Raw genomic sequence first — 19,888 nt, forward strand, 5'->3', positions numbered from 1 at the left:
GAAGGATTGTACAATGTGTGTTGTTATGGGATTACATCAGACTTTTTCTTTGTCTTTATGCAATGTACACTTTGAATCTTCTATTTTGAAGCATAAAACCAACACTGACTACAGGGGTTTCTTAACCCTTTTACCTGTTTTTCTGCCTTTTGATGGAAACAAGGTGTACTTATGGGGAGGGGGAGAATGTTGAATGGGGTGTGTGTGCATTTGTGGTTAAGAGGTTAAGAAACTAATGTTAATGTTTTGCATAATGTGAATAAGAGCCTGGAAAAAATAAGCATGGAACTACATGTAGTATGTGGAATTTCTCTAAGCAGAAGACTGGTAGTGATGGGAAGAAACCATCCTTGCCAGACTTCATAACTGGTCTCAAAACCCAGTTTCTTTTTCCCATATGCTCAGCACCTGCCTCCCTCTTCCTACCACCAAACTCTCTACTTTCCTTGAGGAGCAGCGTTAGGGGAATGAATGATGTAGAAGAAATATTCCCCCTTCCTGGTACAATGTTATGGCTGCAAGCCAAACACAAGCAGTGCTGGGAAACAGCATTTCCATGTGCTTATTTGTCTGGCATGCAGCCATAGCATCATACTGGGCATTAGACAGGAAAAGGGTACAGAAACCTTTCTCTCTTCTCCCGCTCCCATAGAAGTAAGTAAGTGGAGATATGGGAGGGAGGGGAAAGGAGGCAGGATAAGAGGGCTGAAGGTCTCTGCTTAAGATTTAATCTGACTCAAAAGATCTCTCAGGCCTACAACAGGAGCATAATATTTGAGGTGAACATTATGAGCCGAAAAATACCATCGCAAGTTCACAGGGTTTGTAGCATCTATTATTCATTCCAATTAAGGCAGTGTGGTAAGTTTTTAAGAAGTTTCCACATTATGGGTAGCACAGACAATAAAAGGTGTCCCAACCCTGGCTTGCCGTTCTCATCAAATACTAAGATATATTCAAATAAAATACTAAAATATATGTAGCTTTAGCACAATATTACGTAATTAAACGCCAGCTATATAAGTGATCCTTTAACCATGCACCAAGAAAGCGTATATCCCAAGATGTATTGAAAGTGATGAATCAGATCGGTCTTTTCTAACCTAGTGCCCTCCAGATATTTTGGACTCCCAACTGCAATCAGTCTGAGCCAGCACAGCTGAGCTGGCTGCACCTGATGGGGGTTGTAGCCCAAAACATGTGGGTGACACCAGTCTGGCAAAGGCTGTCTTGGTTGTTTATCAGATCAAGCCATTCACTTCATATGTGTAAAGTGCATTGAATAATATTCTTCCCTTTTACAGGTTGGGAACATACCTAGGTTTTAATTGTAATCTTATACTTCAATGAGAATTTTGTGCAGTGAATATGTGCAGTGCCCCTTTAAATGCAGTGTGCCTGTGTGTGTTCCCTGTACATTGGTTTTCATTTTCTGACCTTTTTGTTTGTTTTGCCGGAAGGCACCTGCCGCTTTGGAAAGCTAGATGCCAATTAGTTGTTCACCTTGTTTTCACTTACAATGGTCCTTTTTCCCCATCGCTATCTTATCATTGCGGGATCTAACTTGGTTTGTCTGTTAATCTTGCCAAAGGAGAGGGGAGTTGTGATGCACACAAGTCAGAGCTTACAGCCATTCATTTACTGCTTCGGGTATCTTCTTCCCCTTCCTCTGTTAGGAATGAAAGCCCTTCTTTAGAACTGGTGCCAGAGATGCCAGGGTGCCATGCTGCTTTTGTATACCTTTGTCTCATTTTCCGATAAGATGCTGGTGGTTCTGTGAATGCATTTGCTTGAAAGGTTGAGGCCACCATCCCCTAGGCAGCTGACTGTTGCATCGCTTTGTAGCTGAAGTAACAAGTATCCCTTGTTCTGTAACTCATGTTTGTCTGTGGCAGCCTCCAGGCTATGGTAGCTTGCATTGTGATTTTACTGTGTATTGCAAACCAAGCAGAATCTGTGCTAGGCTGGCACTTGAATGGAACAAATTTAGAGCATGGTGATGATGTGCTGCTTTCCTCCTCACAAGGAGCCTTTTAAAAAATTAACACTAAAAGAAGATCCACTAAGGCATATGGGGTGCTAAAGGCTGTTCTGAAAGCAAAGCCTTTATTCCTTGATCCTAAGTGCAAGGGAACCATGTACATTTCCTGAGGGTGTTTGTAAAAATAGCAACCTGCCTAGATTAGAAACTTGCCTGGACCAAATGTTCACTTCATTTGGCTTGTTAGCTATAACCGTTGCAGATCTTCTGCATCTGCATTGTTCAGTCATCACATATGTGGACTGCTTCAGAAAACTTGCTTTAATTCTCTCCCCACAAGGAAATAATTTCTGATTTCTGTGGTTTCAAAGGATGGGGAGTTGTCAAGTAGTGTCTGTTGAAGGTTTTAAAAAGTCTGAGATAGGACGTAAGAGTGATTCTGATTCCAGGAGAAAGAAAAGCAGAAAATTCCCCCAATAATGCAGCTTTTTTATTACCACAGGTCAAATTTCCAGCCGAAATCACTTTCTAGTGGTAAATTTGGAAATTAATTTGCAGTTGGAAAAATATTGTAAGATGTTGTAATATAATGCTGCTTTTTCTTCTCCAAGAATTTCACGCTATGCTCTGGTTTTCACGATGTAGCAAGCCAAACCATGGCTTACTGGGACTGCACAAAAGTTTGCTCTTGGCTACAGCTTGTGTTGAAGAAAGAGCTTAACCACAAGCCTGAGTTCAGATGACATGTGGCATGGGAATAAAAAAGAGCAGGGTGGAGCAAAGTCCCTGCAATCTCCTCTAATATAAGTTATCTTTAAGAGGTGTATAAGATAGGGTAGTTGCTTACATATTTCTAGATCAGTGAGGGAAACTGAAGTACAGGAATAGTGGGTTGAGTTAATAAGGCCACTAGAAGTACTCATGTCAGTCTTAGCTAGAACTGCTAGTGCTCATAACTGCACTGCTACTCTAGTGTACAAAGCTGCAAAATATGTGGTAGAATGGATGCTGACTTACAACATGTAGTTGTCCAAAGGTCTGAAGTTATTGGGTGCAAGGTTCTCAGATAATCAACCAAGTAACAGGAGATATTTGATGTTATTCATACATCATATACAAGATGTGTTAAACAAAGAGAGAGAAAGTTTGATTGTTAACCTTTTCAAGTCTGGCAAATATTATTGTTGCTCAGTACAGTACTGGTGACATTTAGCAACCCCATCTATTAAGAACAATGGCTATTTAAACAGTTAGAAACTGCACATATGGATAAATTGAGATGGTATACAGATGAAATTGACAAGTTATAAAGTGCATCCCCTCCCCACGAAAGGTAGCCTTTTACTTTGTATTGAAATACTCTTTTGGGGGGTTAAGAGGGTGCATATCTCTGTAGTTAGAAAAAACATAACTGTTGTCTGTAAATGTTCATTATTATAATAAACCATATTGACGGCATATGACTGTAGAATCCCTTTAGCCTTAGAAACACACTTAGGTAGTTAAGGAGGATCTGTGGAAATGTTTAGGTAAGAAATTAGAGGGTTGGAAGGGTTTGTTGCAAACCTGTTACTTTTACCAAATGGGTATATTTCCTGGTATATGTTGTTCTGTGTAAGATTAACTGACTTTGTTTTTCTTAACTTAGATCTGAAGAAAACTCTCGCCGTCCTACTAGACAACATCCTGCAACGCATTGGGAAGCTTGAGTCTAAAGTGGAGAACCTTGTAATCAATGGCACAGGTGCAAACTCCACAAATAGTACCTCCACTGCTACTCCCAGTTCAGGAGCAGCTGAAAAACTCAATGTTGCAGGTGGGTGTGAAAGTTGCTGTGCCTTTTTTTAAATTCTGTTTTACAGTATCAAATATCCAAGATGGTATGAATTGATCCTTCTGTTTTTTTAAATGGCAATGGACTTCAGTCTTTGGTGTCAAATCTTAACTGAAGGAAAGTGCACCTCTTGTCTGATCCTAATGTACTTTTGTATACGACTTAGGCTGCAGTCATACTAGTGATTAAGTCCTAGTAGTCTCAATGGAACTCCTAGTCTGAGTAAACAGGCTTCAACCCTCTAATGAATAATGCTTAGCATTTATATTCATTCATGGGCTCAGGGTCTTCCCATACATTTTAGTTAGTTGTTTGTTTTATTTATATGCTGCCCATCTGACTGGCTGCTCCAGCCACTCTGGACAGCTTCCTACAAAATATTAAAACACAAAAAACACAAAAACTTCAAACATTAAAGGGCTGCCTTCAGATGTCTTGTAAAAGTCAGATAGATGTTTATTTCCTTGATATCCGATGGGAGGGCGATCCACAGGGCAGGCACGACTACTGAGAAGTTAGATTTCATGGGTATGCATTAGTTAAAGCTATGATTCTTGCATAACCAGCATTAAGTGAACTGGTTTAGTGACATCAATGAGTTTTAACTAATGCTGGTGCCTGTGACTTAAAAGTTATCTAATCTGCAAACATGCTTTGCTAAAGAAGGTTAATGCAAGGAAGCCGGTTGATCAGTGATCAACCATGTAAAATAAAGCAGCCCACCTGCAACATGTGCCCACCTGTGATGTTATGTAATCCTTTTGTTTAAGTAACTTGAAAAGGTATGCAACTATATAGCTTTTGTATTCTGTATTGATAATAAAACCAGATCAGAGAATCCACATTTTTTAAAAAAAAACAAAACCCTTAAACATTTTTGTTACTCTTGGCAAGCATGAGGCACACAATTATGTGTCTGTCTTTTATATCTAGTGTAGAATTCAGATTTAAGTTGATGCCATTATTTTACCACTTTCTGGTGCAGGGCAATAATATAAATAACATGTCAGTAAAGGGAATTTGTTTTTAAAAGATTGCACATAACAGATGTGATACAGATCAATTTGAGCAATTGTGAGTGGTTTTTTTACTCCCTTGGAGGAATGTTTAAGCTTCAGAGAACACGGGAAATGTGATAAGGGTGTTTTTGCTTCTTTATAAAAGATCTGCTATGTGACACTTAGACCACCTTTTTATTTTTGTAGTTGTGTCTATGATTACCACACACGGTGTGATAAAAAAGTTACTAAAAGTATTTAAAGTTTTAAAGAAGAGTGCTATCTAGAAGATGCATAATTTGTTGAACAATAAGTAGCAGGTTTATAAGACACTCAGATCTTAGAGTTTCCCAAGGGGAGCAACTGAACGAGAGACGGAGAGAAACCCAGACTCCCATTGTGCAAGCAGACTTCAATTGTTCAAGTTGGCAGACATCAGTGGATATTGCACCATATGGATATTTCATTTTTAAGATAAACAGTTGTACCTTGGAAGTTGAACAGAATCTGTTCTGGAAGTCCGTTCGATTTCCAAAATGTTCAGAAACAAAAGTGCGGCTTCTGATTGGCTGCAGGAAGGTCCTGCAGCCAATCTGAACCTGCGGAAGCCCCGTCAGATGTTCGGCTTCCAAAAATGGCTCACAGACCGGAACAGTCACTTCCAGGTTTGCGGCGTTTGGGAGCCGAAATGTTTGAGAACTAAGCTGTTCAAAAACCGAGATACAACTGTACAAATAATACTACATTATTTGGAGCTAAAATTTGATTTCTTGTTTTCTTGTTTCTTTTTTTGGCACCTTGACCTTGCAATGCATTAGGTCTTATGTATACTAAGAGACAATTTTATAGAACCATGTTTAAAACATAGGTCTTGACTCTTTCCCCTTACAAAGCAATGTTCTTCTTTTTGCATGATGTGTCACATGAGCTGCCTGTTTCAACAACATGCTGTAGTTTCCTCTAAGCTCTTTAGCTTGTTATGTCTGTCTGTTGTCCCACCGGCGTATGACACTATGAATTTCTATTCATGTTATGTATTTCACGCTTCATAGAACTTTGAAGAAGCATTAGCTTTGCAGTGCTTCTTCAAAAATGAAACTCATTTGAAACAGCTAAATCATCCCATTTTATGAAATCAGAACCAAAGTATAATGGCTTGTGGAAGACTGGGAACTGGGGGGGTTTATGCTTATAGTGAGATTTGATCAGATGTGTTGCATATACTAGTCAAACACAGTAACATCATACCAACTTAACATTCTGTGATGCATCAGCAAAAAAGCTAATGCTATTCTAGGCTGCATCATCAGAAGTCTAGTGTCCTGATCAAGTGAAATGATATTCTCAACCTATTCTGCCTTGGTCAGACCACACCTGGAGTACTGTGTCTAGATCTGGGCAGCACAATTTAAGAAGGATATTGGCAAGCTGGAACATGTGCACAGGAGGAGGGCAAACAAGATAATAAAAGGTCTGAAAACCAAGCCTCATGATGAACAGTCGAGGGAATTCAATATATTTAGCCTGGTAAAGAGGAGATATGGTAGCCATTTTCAGATATCTAAAGGGCTGTCACATGGAAGATGGAGCAAGCTTGTTTTCTCCTTCTCCAGAGGCTAGGATCTGAACCAATAGCTTCAAGTCACAAGAAAAGAGATTCTGATACCTTCAGGAAGAACTTTCTGACAGTAAGGGCTGTTTGACAGTGGAATGGACTACCTTGGAATGTGGTGGACTCTCCTACCTTGGAGGTTTTAAGCAGAGGTTAGGAGGCCATCTGTCATGTATGTTCTAGTTGAGATTCCTGTATTGCAGGGGGTTGGACTAGATGACCCTACAATTCTGTGACTGTATGATCACCCGAAGCATGGAGTTTGTACTGAGAGAACAGGAGGGCAGATCTCTTTCACAAAAGATAAAGGTGTGACCTTTCATGATTGAGTTGCTGTGAAGCTGCACTGCTTCCTGACTCTTCAAAGGTCTGCCATGAGTATATGATTAGAATGTTGCAGTAATATATTTGCTGATCACATCTTTCTTGCTTTTAGTGCACAGAGTACACCAAAATCTTTTTCATTAAAGAAGTGCATGTCAATAACCAACCATTTAAGAAATGGTGGCATTTCAGCTCTGTTTTGAAGTTAATCACATGAGGTCTTTGAAGCTTAGGAACTCTGTTAATACATAGCCCTTTACTATTGATCCCCCAGAAAATCCTTACAATAAGGTTAATTCTGCATTGCCTATTACCCGAATACCTACTAACTGTTGATCTAAGTATGAAGGTGTTATTTACTGCTATGTTGTTTGCTTATACTATTTTGCTCACCTATATTGTTGTTAATTTTCTTATTCATATCCATTTCATTTGGGAGGCTTGCATCCAATAACTTTGGAGGGCAACTGGTTTCAAAGAACACAGAAAATTGCCTGATTGGGTCATGGTGGTGACAGCCCTGTCTGTAACTATTAAAGCTCTTGTGATAAATATGTATTAGAAAAACTGAAATGTGCTGTAGGTGGTCTGCAGTCAGTATTGGGGATTAACTACTTGACAGTTACTTGAACATTTTAAAAGTTGCATTATTTCAGTCAAGTGTTAATGGAAGGCTCCTAGCTCAGCAGGTATTTTTTGAGAACAGAAGGAATTTACTTTTATTTCTTCCCAAAAAGCCATTAATGCTTCTGTTGGCATGGAACTGTGAAGCATTTTACCATCTCATTCAAAAAGAAAAGGTTTTCATAATTCATATCGCTTCTGCCTAAGCCGCTTTTTGTGAGTTGAAGGGAAAAAAATGAGTGTATAAATAAGAAAAGAGGTTATAAAGTAACTATTAATGCTGCCTCAGCTTATATGTGAATTTCATCTTTGGGCACTTGTTCTCAAGACAGAAACAGTTTTGGGTTTGGGAGGAGACAAAACAATAAGAGTTTTGTAGGAACTCTGAAGAGTTGACACATAATATTAATTTTCAAAAGGAAATGGGCATGTCTGCAATAAATGAGTGAAAGCAAATGGAAAAGTCTAATCATAAGTGCAGTCTCTCCTAGTAACACAAAACTAGGGTTTTTATTGATTTATTATATTTATAGAACAGCCATGATAAATGCAATGCAGAAGGATCCCAAGATGGGCTCCCACCAGTGAGCTCACTGGATCCAGTCCTGCTTAGCTTGAGCAAGGTGGTTGCCTTCAGACAACATTGAAAGCAGGTTCTCAGAAGAGGGGCAGCCAACATGGTGCCCTCCAGATGTTGTTGGACTACAACTCCCATAATTCCTGATCACTGGCCATGTTGGTTTGGGCTGATGACAGTTGGAGTCCAACAACATGTGGAGGGCATCATGTTGGTTGCTTTAGATGCTGTGGTGGCACCCAGGTTCCAGACAAACTTTGTTCATTAACGTCCCATGTTTTCCCCACAGTGGATGAGGCAATTGTATTCAAGCACGCCAACAGCTACTGCTTGCCGCAAGCTAATGTATTGGGGCCAACTTGGATGCCACCCTCTCTGCAATAACGAGTTTCAAAATCTTAGTAGTGCAGGGCAGAAATGGAAAAGCTGAGCAAGGACAGCAGCTGACAGCTAAATCCAAGCTGCAGCATCACACGTAAAAAAAATTGGATGTATTTTAAGGAAATTAGAATCAAAGCAGATTCACACATACTGTGTACAGTAAAAGAATATATTTCAAAATCTGACCAAGAACCAGGTATCCTGATTGTACATTCTTATAATTCATCCTAGGTTCTTAGGGTGAAGGGTGGGATCATCACCATCACCATAGTAATGATATCTGTCAATTTTGGTTTGCAAGGCTGATTCTGATAAGGATCTTACCTGTGGAGTCAAAAAGGTTCCCTACCCCTGAAGTAAATGGAAGCAGTCACGGTTTTAAAGAACCATTGTGAGTATAGACCTGGTAGCCAATCCAATAAATGATTACATTTCTGGGATAGTATTAGGATGCTGGTCCTACTCGGAGAAGATCCATTGCATTTTAATGGCTATGACTCATTTAGGTCTGTTAACGTTAATGGGTTTACTCTGAGTAGGACTTTGTTAAATGCAACCCCTAGTCTTTTTTTTTTTAAATGACTTACTGTCATTGAACCGAAAGAAGCAGATTGTGATGAAACTACACCCTGTTGCTCCTCATTCCTTGTATTGTATTGCCTACCGGTAACTGGTTTTAGAGAGAACCTACCCTACACACTGAATTGCTGAAACATGTTGACTACATTTTTCTTTAACATATAAAAGGATACCTATTTGTTTCCTTGCTGGAGTTGTTCCATGGACCTAACATGGTGTAGCTTGTGCTCACCTTAAAATATTTGGCTATGGTATTGTATCACAGCCTTGATGTGCCCTTTGTGGGTGGGAAAGTGTACCTTATTAGGCAGCAATCATGAAAAGCTTGTCAAGACGGGAGGATAGAATTGCAAGTTTTGATATGCCCATGTGGTTGAATACCTTTCCAACGTATCTTGGAGCTGGCAGGTGCTTCATGCTTTGCTTCCACAAAGTAATGATAAACAATGTGACATCATTATTCTACCTAACCTTATTTATTTTTACCTTTTTTGGTGAGTATATCGAACAAAAGACTACTAATGCAGGAAAACACCCGTCTAATACTTTGGATTGGTTCAGAATTGTGAGGTGCAGGCTTAAAGCATATTTTTCCCTTGTAATGTTTGTCTCCACCCAAATGGTCCAATTGTGGTGTGTGTGTGTGCGTGCGTGCGTGTGTGTGTGTGCTCTTATGCAATGATTTTTCTCAGAACATTGAGAGTAATTCTGTTCATTGCGTTATAGGATTGGATATTACTCAGCAATTTCTGGAGGAACCTGATATTTTCTTTATTTTGAGACCTCTGTGCTATTTCTATTTGTAGTTAGTATTCCTTTTTCTTCTCTGGTATGTTGATGGTTCCCCCCCCCCCCACACACACACCTTATTTGTTAGCTAGTCAAATGATGTATTCTTGGATACCGTAGGTTGAAGCACCTGCAACTCCACCTCAAATACTAGTTGCATTTGTAATTAGTCAATTATCTTTGGCTATAAAGAGAAGGATTTATATTTTTCCTGCTTCATGCATATACAAGACAGTATTGTTTGGTTCAGGAAGTTGCAATACACTTCATGTTCCTAAACAACTGAAGTTTAGTATGTTGTTTTGAATAACTCCTCCTGGTCTTATCTCTTCATGCTGCATCACTGGAAGTGTGTATTTGGGTTATTTCACAGAGAAGGCAACGCCTGAATCAAGGGTTTCAATGTGTTTAAATAAATGTAAGATTTCCTAGCTTAGGTACTTTTTATGCATGTGAGAAAGTGTGTGAGCTCAAAAAGCTGCCCTGATTTTATCAACACATAGAAGCAAGATATACTGTATAAGGATTGCCTGAATACCCACCCATGTTTGCATACATTTCAGTTCTCCCTGCATTTCCCAAAAACACCTTTTTCTCCCACCTTGTGGTTTCAAAATGCCTACATTGCTTGCTTTGAAAATCGTTGTTGTTGTTGTTTCATTTTAAGGGCCAGAGCTCACCACAGTTGCTGACTTTGGTTTCATAGCAAGTTACGGTAAATTTAATGCTGCATAGGAAGCTGAGGAGGAGGAAATATGAGGTAGAATGCCTGTGCCTGCATCTGGTTTCTGATCCTCCAGACCACTGAACCAGAACCAGTGCCTGGCAGACAGCCCCATACGCTACCTGCATCAGAAAGTGAGAAGTAAGCATGGTTCCTATTGCAAAGGATAGTGAAAGTGAATATTTCCTCCTTGAAATTTTGCATCTTCTCCTGCAGTCTTCAAGCTACTCTTTTCAGCCAGATCTCTAGGGGGGATGTGTGTGTATGTGTGTGTGAATTATTTCTTTCTCCCTTGTTGCAGGGTGGGGAATCTAGAAATTATAAATAGAAAGGTCATTTTCTATTCAAGCCCATGACAGAAAAATCTATAATGAATCTCTTGCAAACCTCTCTTTGAATTAGCTTGCAGATTGTGTACTGAAGGACAAGTATAGGACTCAGCTAAATTAGTGACCCTACACAGGCTTTTTATGCTTGCTAAAGCCGTAGTCAAAATGTCAGCTGTCCAGCTCAAACTCATCAGATATTGGCTTCAATTATGTTTCTTAATTGTTGGGAATCTGATTGAATTGACAGCAATCATTGTTGTTACCAAGACTTGCCTTTTCAGTTCTCCCTCCTGTAGTTCCAAGGACTTTGAGGCAGAGAGGTCATTGCCCTTCAAGCAAAGCCCCATTTATTGTCCTTGATACACCACCTTCATGATAACTTCCAGCTGAGTCAATGTCATTTGCAAACAAGCCTTGACATGTTGTTTTGATACATCTGGTGCTCTGTGTGTGTTATGTTTTATTTAAGCATTCCTGTTATGACCTGAGCTTTATCATAGCATAAAAGCTATGTATGCAAGTACTTAACAGTAGCGTTCTATCTCCTTGGTTTGGTATTAATTTTGTGTACTCTTCTTTTGCTGCCTACACTGTGCTATAGTTTGTATACAATGACATTTTAAATAAAGCTTGAACCATTTTAATATGCTAGGAGATGCGTTGGTTGGAAATGGCTATACTTGTGCCTTGAGGTGATATTCACATGCTAAAGAGTCCCTTCACATTTTATATAGCACAACTCTTCTGAAAGACTCCCCAAGGAGACAATGGGTGCAGAAAACTATTGCTGCTATGCTGCCATTGCCTAAACAAAGTAGGCACACTAATGTGCCATTCTGGAGGTCATAACTGAATCAAGTTTTCCACCACCTATATTAAGTACCAAATCTAAAACACTACAAATGAACACTTAACACATAAAATGCAGGGCTGGAGAGAGTGTAATTGAGTTACACCGTCACCCTGCTAACCATGCCTAGATGTTCAGATGAAAATAAATCTTCAGGGCCTTCTGAAAAGATTGCAGTGTAGCGAGGGATTTGGTTTATATCTGCTCCTTTCATCGGTGCAGATTTAGAGTATGGAACTGCAGGAGTTACTCCATGGAACCCCAGAAATCTAGAGTTGGGAGAGACTCTGAGGCTTATGTAGTCCAACTTCCTGCAACCTGCACTTCCCCATCCAATTTGAAACCATACTGGACCCTGCTTAGCTTTGCAAATGTGCTAGCAGTTTTATTGCTGCACCACTAGGAGGCATTCCACTGATTTATTCCTTGTGTTAGTGAACAACATTAGATAACATCCTGGATTAATAATTCTTGGAACTTTGAAGTGTCAGGCATAGCTCTAATGGCTTTAGCCCAAACGTAGCAGAGTTTTCCTGCACAGCGAAGAAGCTAGTTGAGGTGGAATGACTAGTCAGCTAGACTCAGAATAACTATTTATAGGATTTATTAAAAGGAAAAATAAAACCAGCAGAGTTTCTGCATACAAAACAAAGCAAAATAAATCCTTTCTTTCTCTCTCTCTCTACACAGCACTCCTAACTCCTAACACACCCACCTAACACAAACTGTGCTAGCATTCCTAGATAACAGAGTTGAGTGCTGGTCGTTAACCAATCAGAGTAAGTAGTTTCTAGGTCAAGCAGACCTTGGCTTTCTGCCAAGTTAATTGACACTGCCTTGAGTTAATTGTGTGAAGCCAGAATCTGTAAGTTTTCATGAGAATCAATTAACAGAAACTGAACAATAATTTGGGGTGGGGGAGCAGGCTGAGTTCTTTGCAGTAGTAGAGGAGAGTGTGGTTGGGTAGTGATTGAATCAACTGCCTGAGTTATTTCTGCATTGCACAGATGGACTATTGTAGGGATGAAGAACCTGTGGCCCACCAGATAAATGTTGGACTTCAGCTTCCATCAGCCTAAAACAGCATGACCAGTGGTCATGGATGATGGGAGATGTAGTCCACAACATATGGGGGGGGCTGCAGGTTCCTCATCCTTGGTTTACTCATGAGAGCCAAACATGTCCATCAGGCACCAGGGGCAGGGCATTTTAATAGGCACACCACACCTGCAAATGTTAGAAACATCTATGAACCTAAACCTCACAAGGAAATGGGCTGGCTGACCATGAAATGAAAAAAAACTTCCTACTACCAAATCATCACACTTATGTTTAATCAAGAACATGAGGTCAAGGTATGCAATCTGTGGTCAGGCTGATAGTCATGGGGCTGTCCCAACATGGGATGGTAAGATCATCAAAAGCCACTAGCCTTTGTCCTCTGCACAAAGTCCCATGTGTATACACAAACTCCTCACACATGACTTTCAGAATCACATGAGGACTGGGTAGAGCCAGATAACAAGGAGAAAGAAATCTCTGGTGTTCAGATCCCAAGGTTCTGACCAACATCCCGTCTCTCTCTTTATTTTCATACCCATAATAATGTGTGCCACTGTAAATGCATGTGCTCCATGCAGTGATAATAGGGAATGCAGCCTTAAAATGAATTAAGCTTGCATCTGTGTTCTGAGGTTTGTCAAACATTTGACTCTCAACTGCTCATTGAATGATTGCTGTACTTCAGTTTAACAAATAGGTTAATTGCATTTCTGCTTAGGAATTTGGCTGTGCTTAATTATAAATGATGAGGAATTATTTCCTTTTTTTAATTCTTAACAACCTGTTCTGTTTGAGCACAATTGCTGCACATTCAGTTTTATTCCTACCTGGTTGTATGGCCTGCTTCTGATTCTCCGTTCTTGGGGGCCGGGGGGGGAGGCAGTGCTCATTTTTAGAATTCAGTTGGGATTTGGGTGGTGATCCATCTGCACAGCCAGTTGAGATGAAGTATGAATATGTTATGAAGTGTGCTATTATTGAATCATATTCTCTCTCTCTCTCTCTCTCTCTCTCTCTCTCTCTCTCTCTCTCTCTCTCAGATCTCATTAATGGAGCCCAGGAACAGTGTGAATTGCCTCCCATGGATGGCTTCCCCCACTGTGAGGGCAAAATAAAAGTAAGACTAATTTCCTATTGCATTTATTTGTTGAGTGGACCAATGGTCTGATTTGATATAAAGCAGCTTCCTAGCCTGAAAAAGCCCCATATATAGAATGGTGTGCAGAACAGATCTTGGTCCACTTACATTGTGTGCACAGCAGTAAAGCATATATTGATGCCTTGACTAACACTGAGGTTATTCTACATGTTCATGCATGAAATATTAACATGATGTAATAATTAATGGCCACAGCTGACTTTGCTGATCTCAGATGCTGCTTTCTACCAGTTCACCCATATTATATATGTATGGTTGGTATTGTAGTTAGACTTATAAACCCCATATTTGTTGACTGTATGTGTGTGTTTTTTATCTTCTAGTGGATGAAAGATATGTGGCGATCTGATCCTTGTTACGCAAGTTACGGTGTTGATGGATCCACATGCTCCTTCTTTATTTACCTCAGTGAGGTCAGTAAATTTGTATTGCGACTGATATGTAGAGCGGTTGAAAAATCCCTATGACTGACTGAATTTTAAAATAAAATTTCAAGCAGTAATTGTTTAGCACAAAAATAATAACTAACTTTAACTACAATAGGCCTCATGATAGTGGGGAGAGGCAAAGTGGCTCGGTACAGAGATTTTTAGTAACCTTTAACTGCGATTTAGATCGGTGGGCAAAAAAGTAATTAGTCTTTCCCTTTGATGTGCACACTGTATTGTTCTTATCATAGTCTGCATAATTATGACCAATAGGTTTCGTTTTTCCAGCAGTATGTTGCCGTTTGTACTTTATAACACTTGTAAGATGGAAAATGTCCCCCCCCCCTTTATTTCTCTCCGGTATAACTCCCTACATATTCAAAGTACAGGCTGACTATGAGTTATCCTGGGTGAACTCTTAAATTTTGTTGCACTTTAAAGATTTGTTCCCTTTTAAGGAAGGTCTTTGAATCATCAGCATTTCCTGCTGATGTAGCTAATGAAGAACGTAGAATTCTTCTTTTAAATTATTAAAATGCTATGTGCATTCTGTGTGTCATAGTACTTCTCCTTCTCCCCCCCCTCAAAATGGCATATTTATTCTCTCAGCTTTCAAGAGGTAATGAAAGGCCAAAACATATTCTTAGAGCAAGTTAGCTTGTTAATATCTCCCTCACCTCAGGAGGTATCATAGTGTTTCCTGGCATGTGTCAGTGAGTATTACCGGTATCTTTTTATAGACATGCTAATTAAGCTCAATATAGATGATGGAACAAATACAGTTCACAAGAGAATGCCAGCAAAGGAGTGCCATAACTTGGGTGAAAACAGATTTTTAGAAGATCAGTACATCCAGTATTGGTGGCTATTGATCAGCTTGTGGCTTAACTTCTAAACTGTTGCTTATTAGATTTACAGTCTATCTTACTACATTGGTACCTTGGGTTACATATGCTTCAGGTTATATATACTTCAGGTTACAGACTCCGCTAACCCAGAAATATTACCTCGGCTTAAGAACTTTGCTTCAGGATAAGAACAGAAATCGGGCAGCGGTGGCGCAGCAGCAGCGGGAGGCCCCATTAGCTACAGTGGTGCTTCAGGTTAAGAACAGGTTCAGGTTAAGAACGGACCTCCAGAACGAATTAAGTACATAACCAGAGGTACCACTGTAATAGGTTCTGGGTGAGTTAAAATGGTTTTAAGAAAGAGATGGAACATGCAGTCCCAGTGAACCTCAACAGTGGCTCTTGCTGTCATTTGTTGGCTACCAGCTTACACTGGGCAGCACACACTCTCACAATTAAAAGAAAATAAAAGCATTCTAGAACAGTTAAAGGTAAAGGTAAAGGTAAAGGTACCCCTGCCCATACGGGCCAGTCTTGACAGACTCTAGGGTTGTGCGCCCATCTCACTTAAGAGGCCGGGGGCCAGCGCTGTCCGGAGACACTTCCGGGTCACGTGGCCAGCGTGACATCACTGCTCTGGCGAGCCAGCGCAGCACACGGAAACGCTGTTTACCTTCCCGCCAGTAAGCGGTCCCTATTTATCTACTTGCACCCTGGGGTGCTTTCGAACTGCTAGGTTGGCAGGCGCTGGGACTGAGCAACGGGAGCGCACCCCGCCACAGGGATTCGAACCGCTGACCTTTCGATCAGCAAGCCCTAGGCGCTGAGGATTTTACCCACAGCGCCACCCGCGTCCCAATCCTGTAAAACCCGCGTTACAACACTGTAAAAAGATTCACAATTAAAAACACGATTTCATCCAGTGATCTCATGGTTGCCAGGTGTACAGTATTCTTCGGCCATTATTTAGGAATGTTTTCAAATTCCTCCTCACTACGATGCACTTCACTAGAGGAGGGTATTCCACAAATGGGGAACCACCAATGAAAAGGCCCTTTTACATGTCAGTGCCAAACAAGCAGCCCCTATTGGTGGCATCAACAGTAAGTACGTAATCATACTAAGGGTGTTTGATACTAAGGAAAGAACTCTTTTAGGTACAGTGGTACCTCGGGTTACATACGCCTCAGGTTACACACTCCGCTAACCCAGAAATAGTGCTTCAGGTTAAGAACTTTGCTTCAGGATGAGAACAGAAATTGTGCTCCGGCAGCGTGGCGGCAGCAGGAGGCCCCATTAGCTAAAGTGGTGCTTCAGGTTAAGAACAGTTTCAGGTTAAGAACGGACCTCCGAATGTATAGTACTTAACCCAAGGTACCACTGTACTTGGATCCCAAGCCATTTAGGGTTGCATATGCTAAGACTAACACATTGAATTAGGCCCAGTAGCTCCCTGGCAGCCAGTGCAATACTGTACTTTCATGACCTGTGACACATCGTCCCATTGGGCTGCCATTGCCTTGTGATACTACTTATTAAGAGTACTAGGTTCTATTTATTTGGTGGTGGAAGCTGGTAGTCAACTATTGCATGAGGCTTCACTGTTCAACATCTATAAATATATCACACACAAAGACTTTTGCGGGGATAATAGAAAGACAGAATTGCAGTGGAAAATTATTTTGAATATGTTCTTTTAGAGTGTAGGAGGAGCATATTCTCAACCAGTTCAGATCGGAGAGTAATTTTGCCTTTGCTCATCTCATTTTTCTAAAAAGCAAGATGTTATGATAAGACTATAAATATACAAGTTTGTCGAGCGAGTATTTTAACCTCATCAGTCACACTTTTTAGACTTATTTTCTATGTTGTGGATTATTGAAAAGGTTTTCTTTACCAGAGTCCATTACCCAATTTTTAGAGTGATTGTAAGAACTGAAATCTGGGTGAGGTGCATATAAGTGTTCTGTGACACCTACAGTAGCATTATATGACCTAACATGTTGGCTAGGGGAACACCCTATATACTTCCATTCTGTGCAAGGCCATTATATACAACAGGTTAGAGCTATGCAGCCAATGGGGCAAAATGATGTTTGTAACACCCAATTCACCACCAGTGCTCTCAGTCATCTTGTAAATGTTGATGGAGAAAAAAATGTCACGGCCTGGTGATATACAGTGGTACCTTGGGTTAAGTGCTTAATTCGTTCTGGAGGTCCGTTCTTAACCTGAAACTGTTCTTAACCTGAAGCACCACTGGCCTCCTGCTGCCGCTGTGCTGCCAGAGCACAATTTCTGTTCTCATCCTGAAGCAAAGTTCTTAACCCAAGATACTATTTCTGGGTTGGTGGAGTCTGTAACCTGAAGCGTATGTAACCTGAAGCGTATGTAACCCGAGATACCACTGTATAATGATTTGTGTTTATCATGTCCTTCGCTTGACATATTAGGATGCTTCTGTATTTATGAAAAAATAGTGAATCTTAGATCTTCAAACACTCCAGAATTTAGGGAATTTATGAAGTACTTCATGTGGCATTTGTTACAGTACATAATTGTATAGAATTCATTGTGCTTCCCCGAAGAACAAATGATCCATGTTACTCATCAATCTGTTTTATGTTTAGTGAACAGCATACATAAAAGTCTGTGGGGGGTTTCCTAAGAGGTTTCTTTTTGACAGCACATAAAACTAATATTGTTTGGTCATGGTATTAACCTTGAGCTTAAATTCAGCATACTTAATCTTGTGATTAATGTTATGATTAAGCTAAACAGCAAATTCTGAAAGCTTAAATATTTGTGAATGCAAGCATGAAATAAAATTCTAATAACCACTACAATGATGTGGATATATGAATTGTGTTGCTTGCTAAAGATAACCTGGAACTGGTGTCTCATAAAGTAATTTGTCAATAGGCAGTCTTCTTTTTGCAGCAGACTCTTCCCTGGTCTACCTTTCTATCTGATGCTCCAAAATCATGGAGCATTATTCCTTCAGGCATCCTCTCAGAGATTGATGGAAGAGTCTTTCTCAACACAATTCGATCTTTAAATCAATCATCATAATTTTCAGCTAGAGTTCTAGACATGCATATTCTGCAATAAGGAATGCAGTAGTTTCAGTAAGGAATGAGAACAGTACTAAAAAAGAGAATTGGGTTTTTGGGGGGTGGATAGAAGAATGTATGCACTTTAGCTTAGTAATTCACCATAGGTGGGAGCTATTTTTCTCCAATGACTTCTGACGAGGAGATTCAGCTTAAAATGTGCAGTTGTTCCTCAGTATGTAGCATGGTACTGCTTCACAGAAACAGTGAAGTACCTCTGCTGCAAGACAAAACTATAAAGTTGCCTGTGAAGAAGCTTGCTTGGTTATAGTGTGCCATTGGTTAAAATTCTGATTGCTGATGACAGTTAAATCCTACCATCCCTCTGGCTGTTCTTTCTATCAGAATTAGGCAGTAGATATTCTGACATGGTCAGAAGCATTTCTTTATTCATCTAATTATTCCTCCCGCCCCCCATATAGAATAGTACTAACAAAAAGGCTGTTTTTTTATGGATTAAATTCTGAACTATAGCCTACTTTAAATCACAGAGTGTTAGTCCTGCCCTAGAACTAATAGCAATTTGGGGAGGGGGTGTGTTTTTTTCAGCACAATGGTGCAGGAGGAAAGGGTTGACCATGTACACGGTGGGATCCTAATCAGACCTCCTTGCACTTTCCATTTCTATTTTAACAACAATAACAAAACATTAATGAAAGTAATGAAACATGGTAGAGTTATGGGCGATTTGGCACATGGACTCAAACTCTTTTGACTGGTAAGTTATTAACTCCTCTGCTAGCACTGAAGATTTTGGTGAGTGGCAAAGGTTTTGGCCTTTTTGTACTGAATCATTTTTAAGTGTTATAGGTTCCTTATCACTGGAACACTCATTTTTGGACTGTAGAAAAATATTTGCTGTTATGCATCCCACGTGTTTTTGGATGCCAATGTGAGTTGGGATTAGTACCACCAGGAAATCCATTACGATAGGAGAATGGATTCATGGCATCCTGTGTTCTCATATAGTCATTGTTGTTGGCATCCGTCCGTCTCGAGGGACAATGTAAGGGAAGTGTTGCCTTCTGTGAATCTCGGTGTTCCTTCAACTAAATAAATAAAATCTTAATGTCACAGTTTTTTATTTATTATTGACTCTCGTTGTGCTTTATTCTTGCATAATGATTTAAACACATTTTTCTCCATGTGCCAGCTGTCCTGTTGTGCTGAGCACTCCAATTTTCTCATAGCAACTTCTTCAGGGTTGTTTCATACAATACGTATATGATACGTTGAAGATTTGATCAGTTAATGAAAGGGAGCCAGTTTATTGAAGAGGCCAAAGATAGGACTTTAATAGCCAATCTGTCTTCATCGTCTTTTGAAAATGCTATTGCTGTTGCTACAATATCTTCAAAGAAGTGCCTCTTTTTTGGTTTGTCGCCTGCTGACCTTGTGCTGTTTTGTTATGGCTGCCAGCAAATGAGAATGGGATTGCATCAAGGAAATAGTTGAATGAACATCTTGCTTGATGCATCTGAAGCTGTGCCTAACAAAAGATCCCTATATCTGCAGGTTGAAAACTGGTGTCCCCGTTTACCCTGGAGAGCAAAAAATCCTAATGAAGAAACTGACCAAAAGACGATGGTAAGGAGTATGTTTCAAAGCTTTCAAAATGGTTAACAAAGTGGGCCTTGGAGTTACCTTAAGTTCAGCTTTCTGTGTATGGAGAAAAA

The 19,888-nt window shown here is 40.0% G+C and overlaps 1 protein-coding gene across 3 annotated transcripts in view; it reads left to right on the top strand.

Annotated features, from left to right (window-relative positions):
* Positions 1–19,888, top strand: part of MGAT5 (alpha-1,6-mannosylglycoprotein 6-beta-N-acetylglucosaminyltransferase) — a 112,137-nt gene that overhangs the window by 56,071 nt on the left and 36,178 nt on the right. For all 3 annotated transcript variants that reach the window (XM_081921737.1, XM_081921739.1, XM_081921738.1), the window contains exons 3-6: positions 3,630–3,797; positions 13,705–13,781; positions 14,147–14,236; positions 19,728–19,799. In XM_081921737.1, the coding sequence (XP_081777863.1) occupies positions 3,630–3,797; positions 13,705–13,781; positions 14,147–14,236; positions 19,728–19,799 (407 nt within the window). The remainder of the gene's footprint in view (positions 1–3,629; positions 3,798–13,704; positions 13,782–14,146; positions 14,237–19,727; positions 19,800–19,888) is intronic.

This window comes from Podarcis melisellensis, assembly GCF_964234715.1.
Source record: "Podarcis melisellensis genome assembly, chromosome: 1".
NCBI classification, from domain to species: domain Eukaryota; kingdom Metazoa; phylum Chordata; class Lepidosauria; order Squamata; family Lacertidae; genus Podarcis; species Podarcis melisellensis.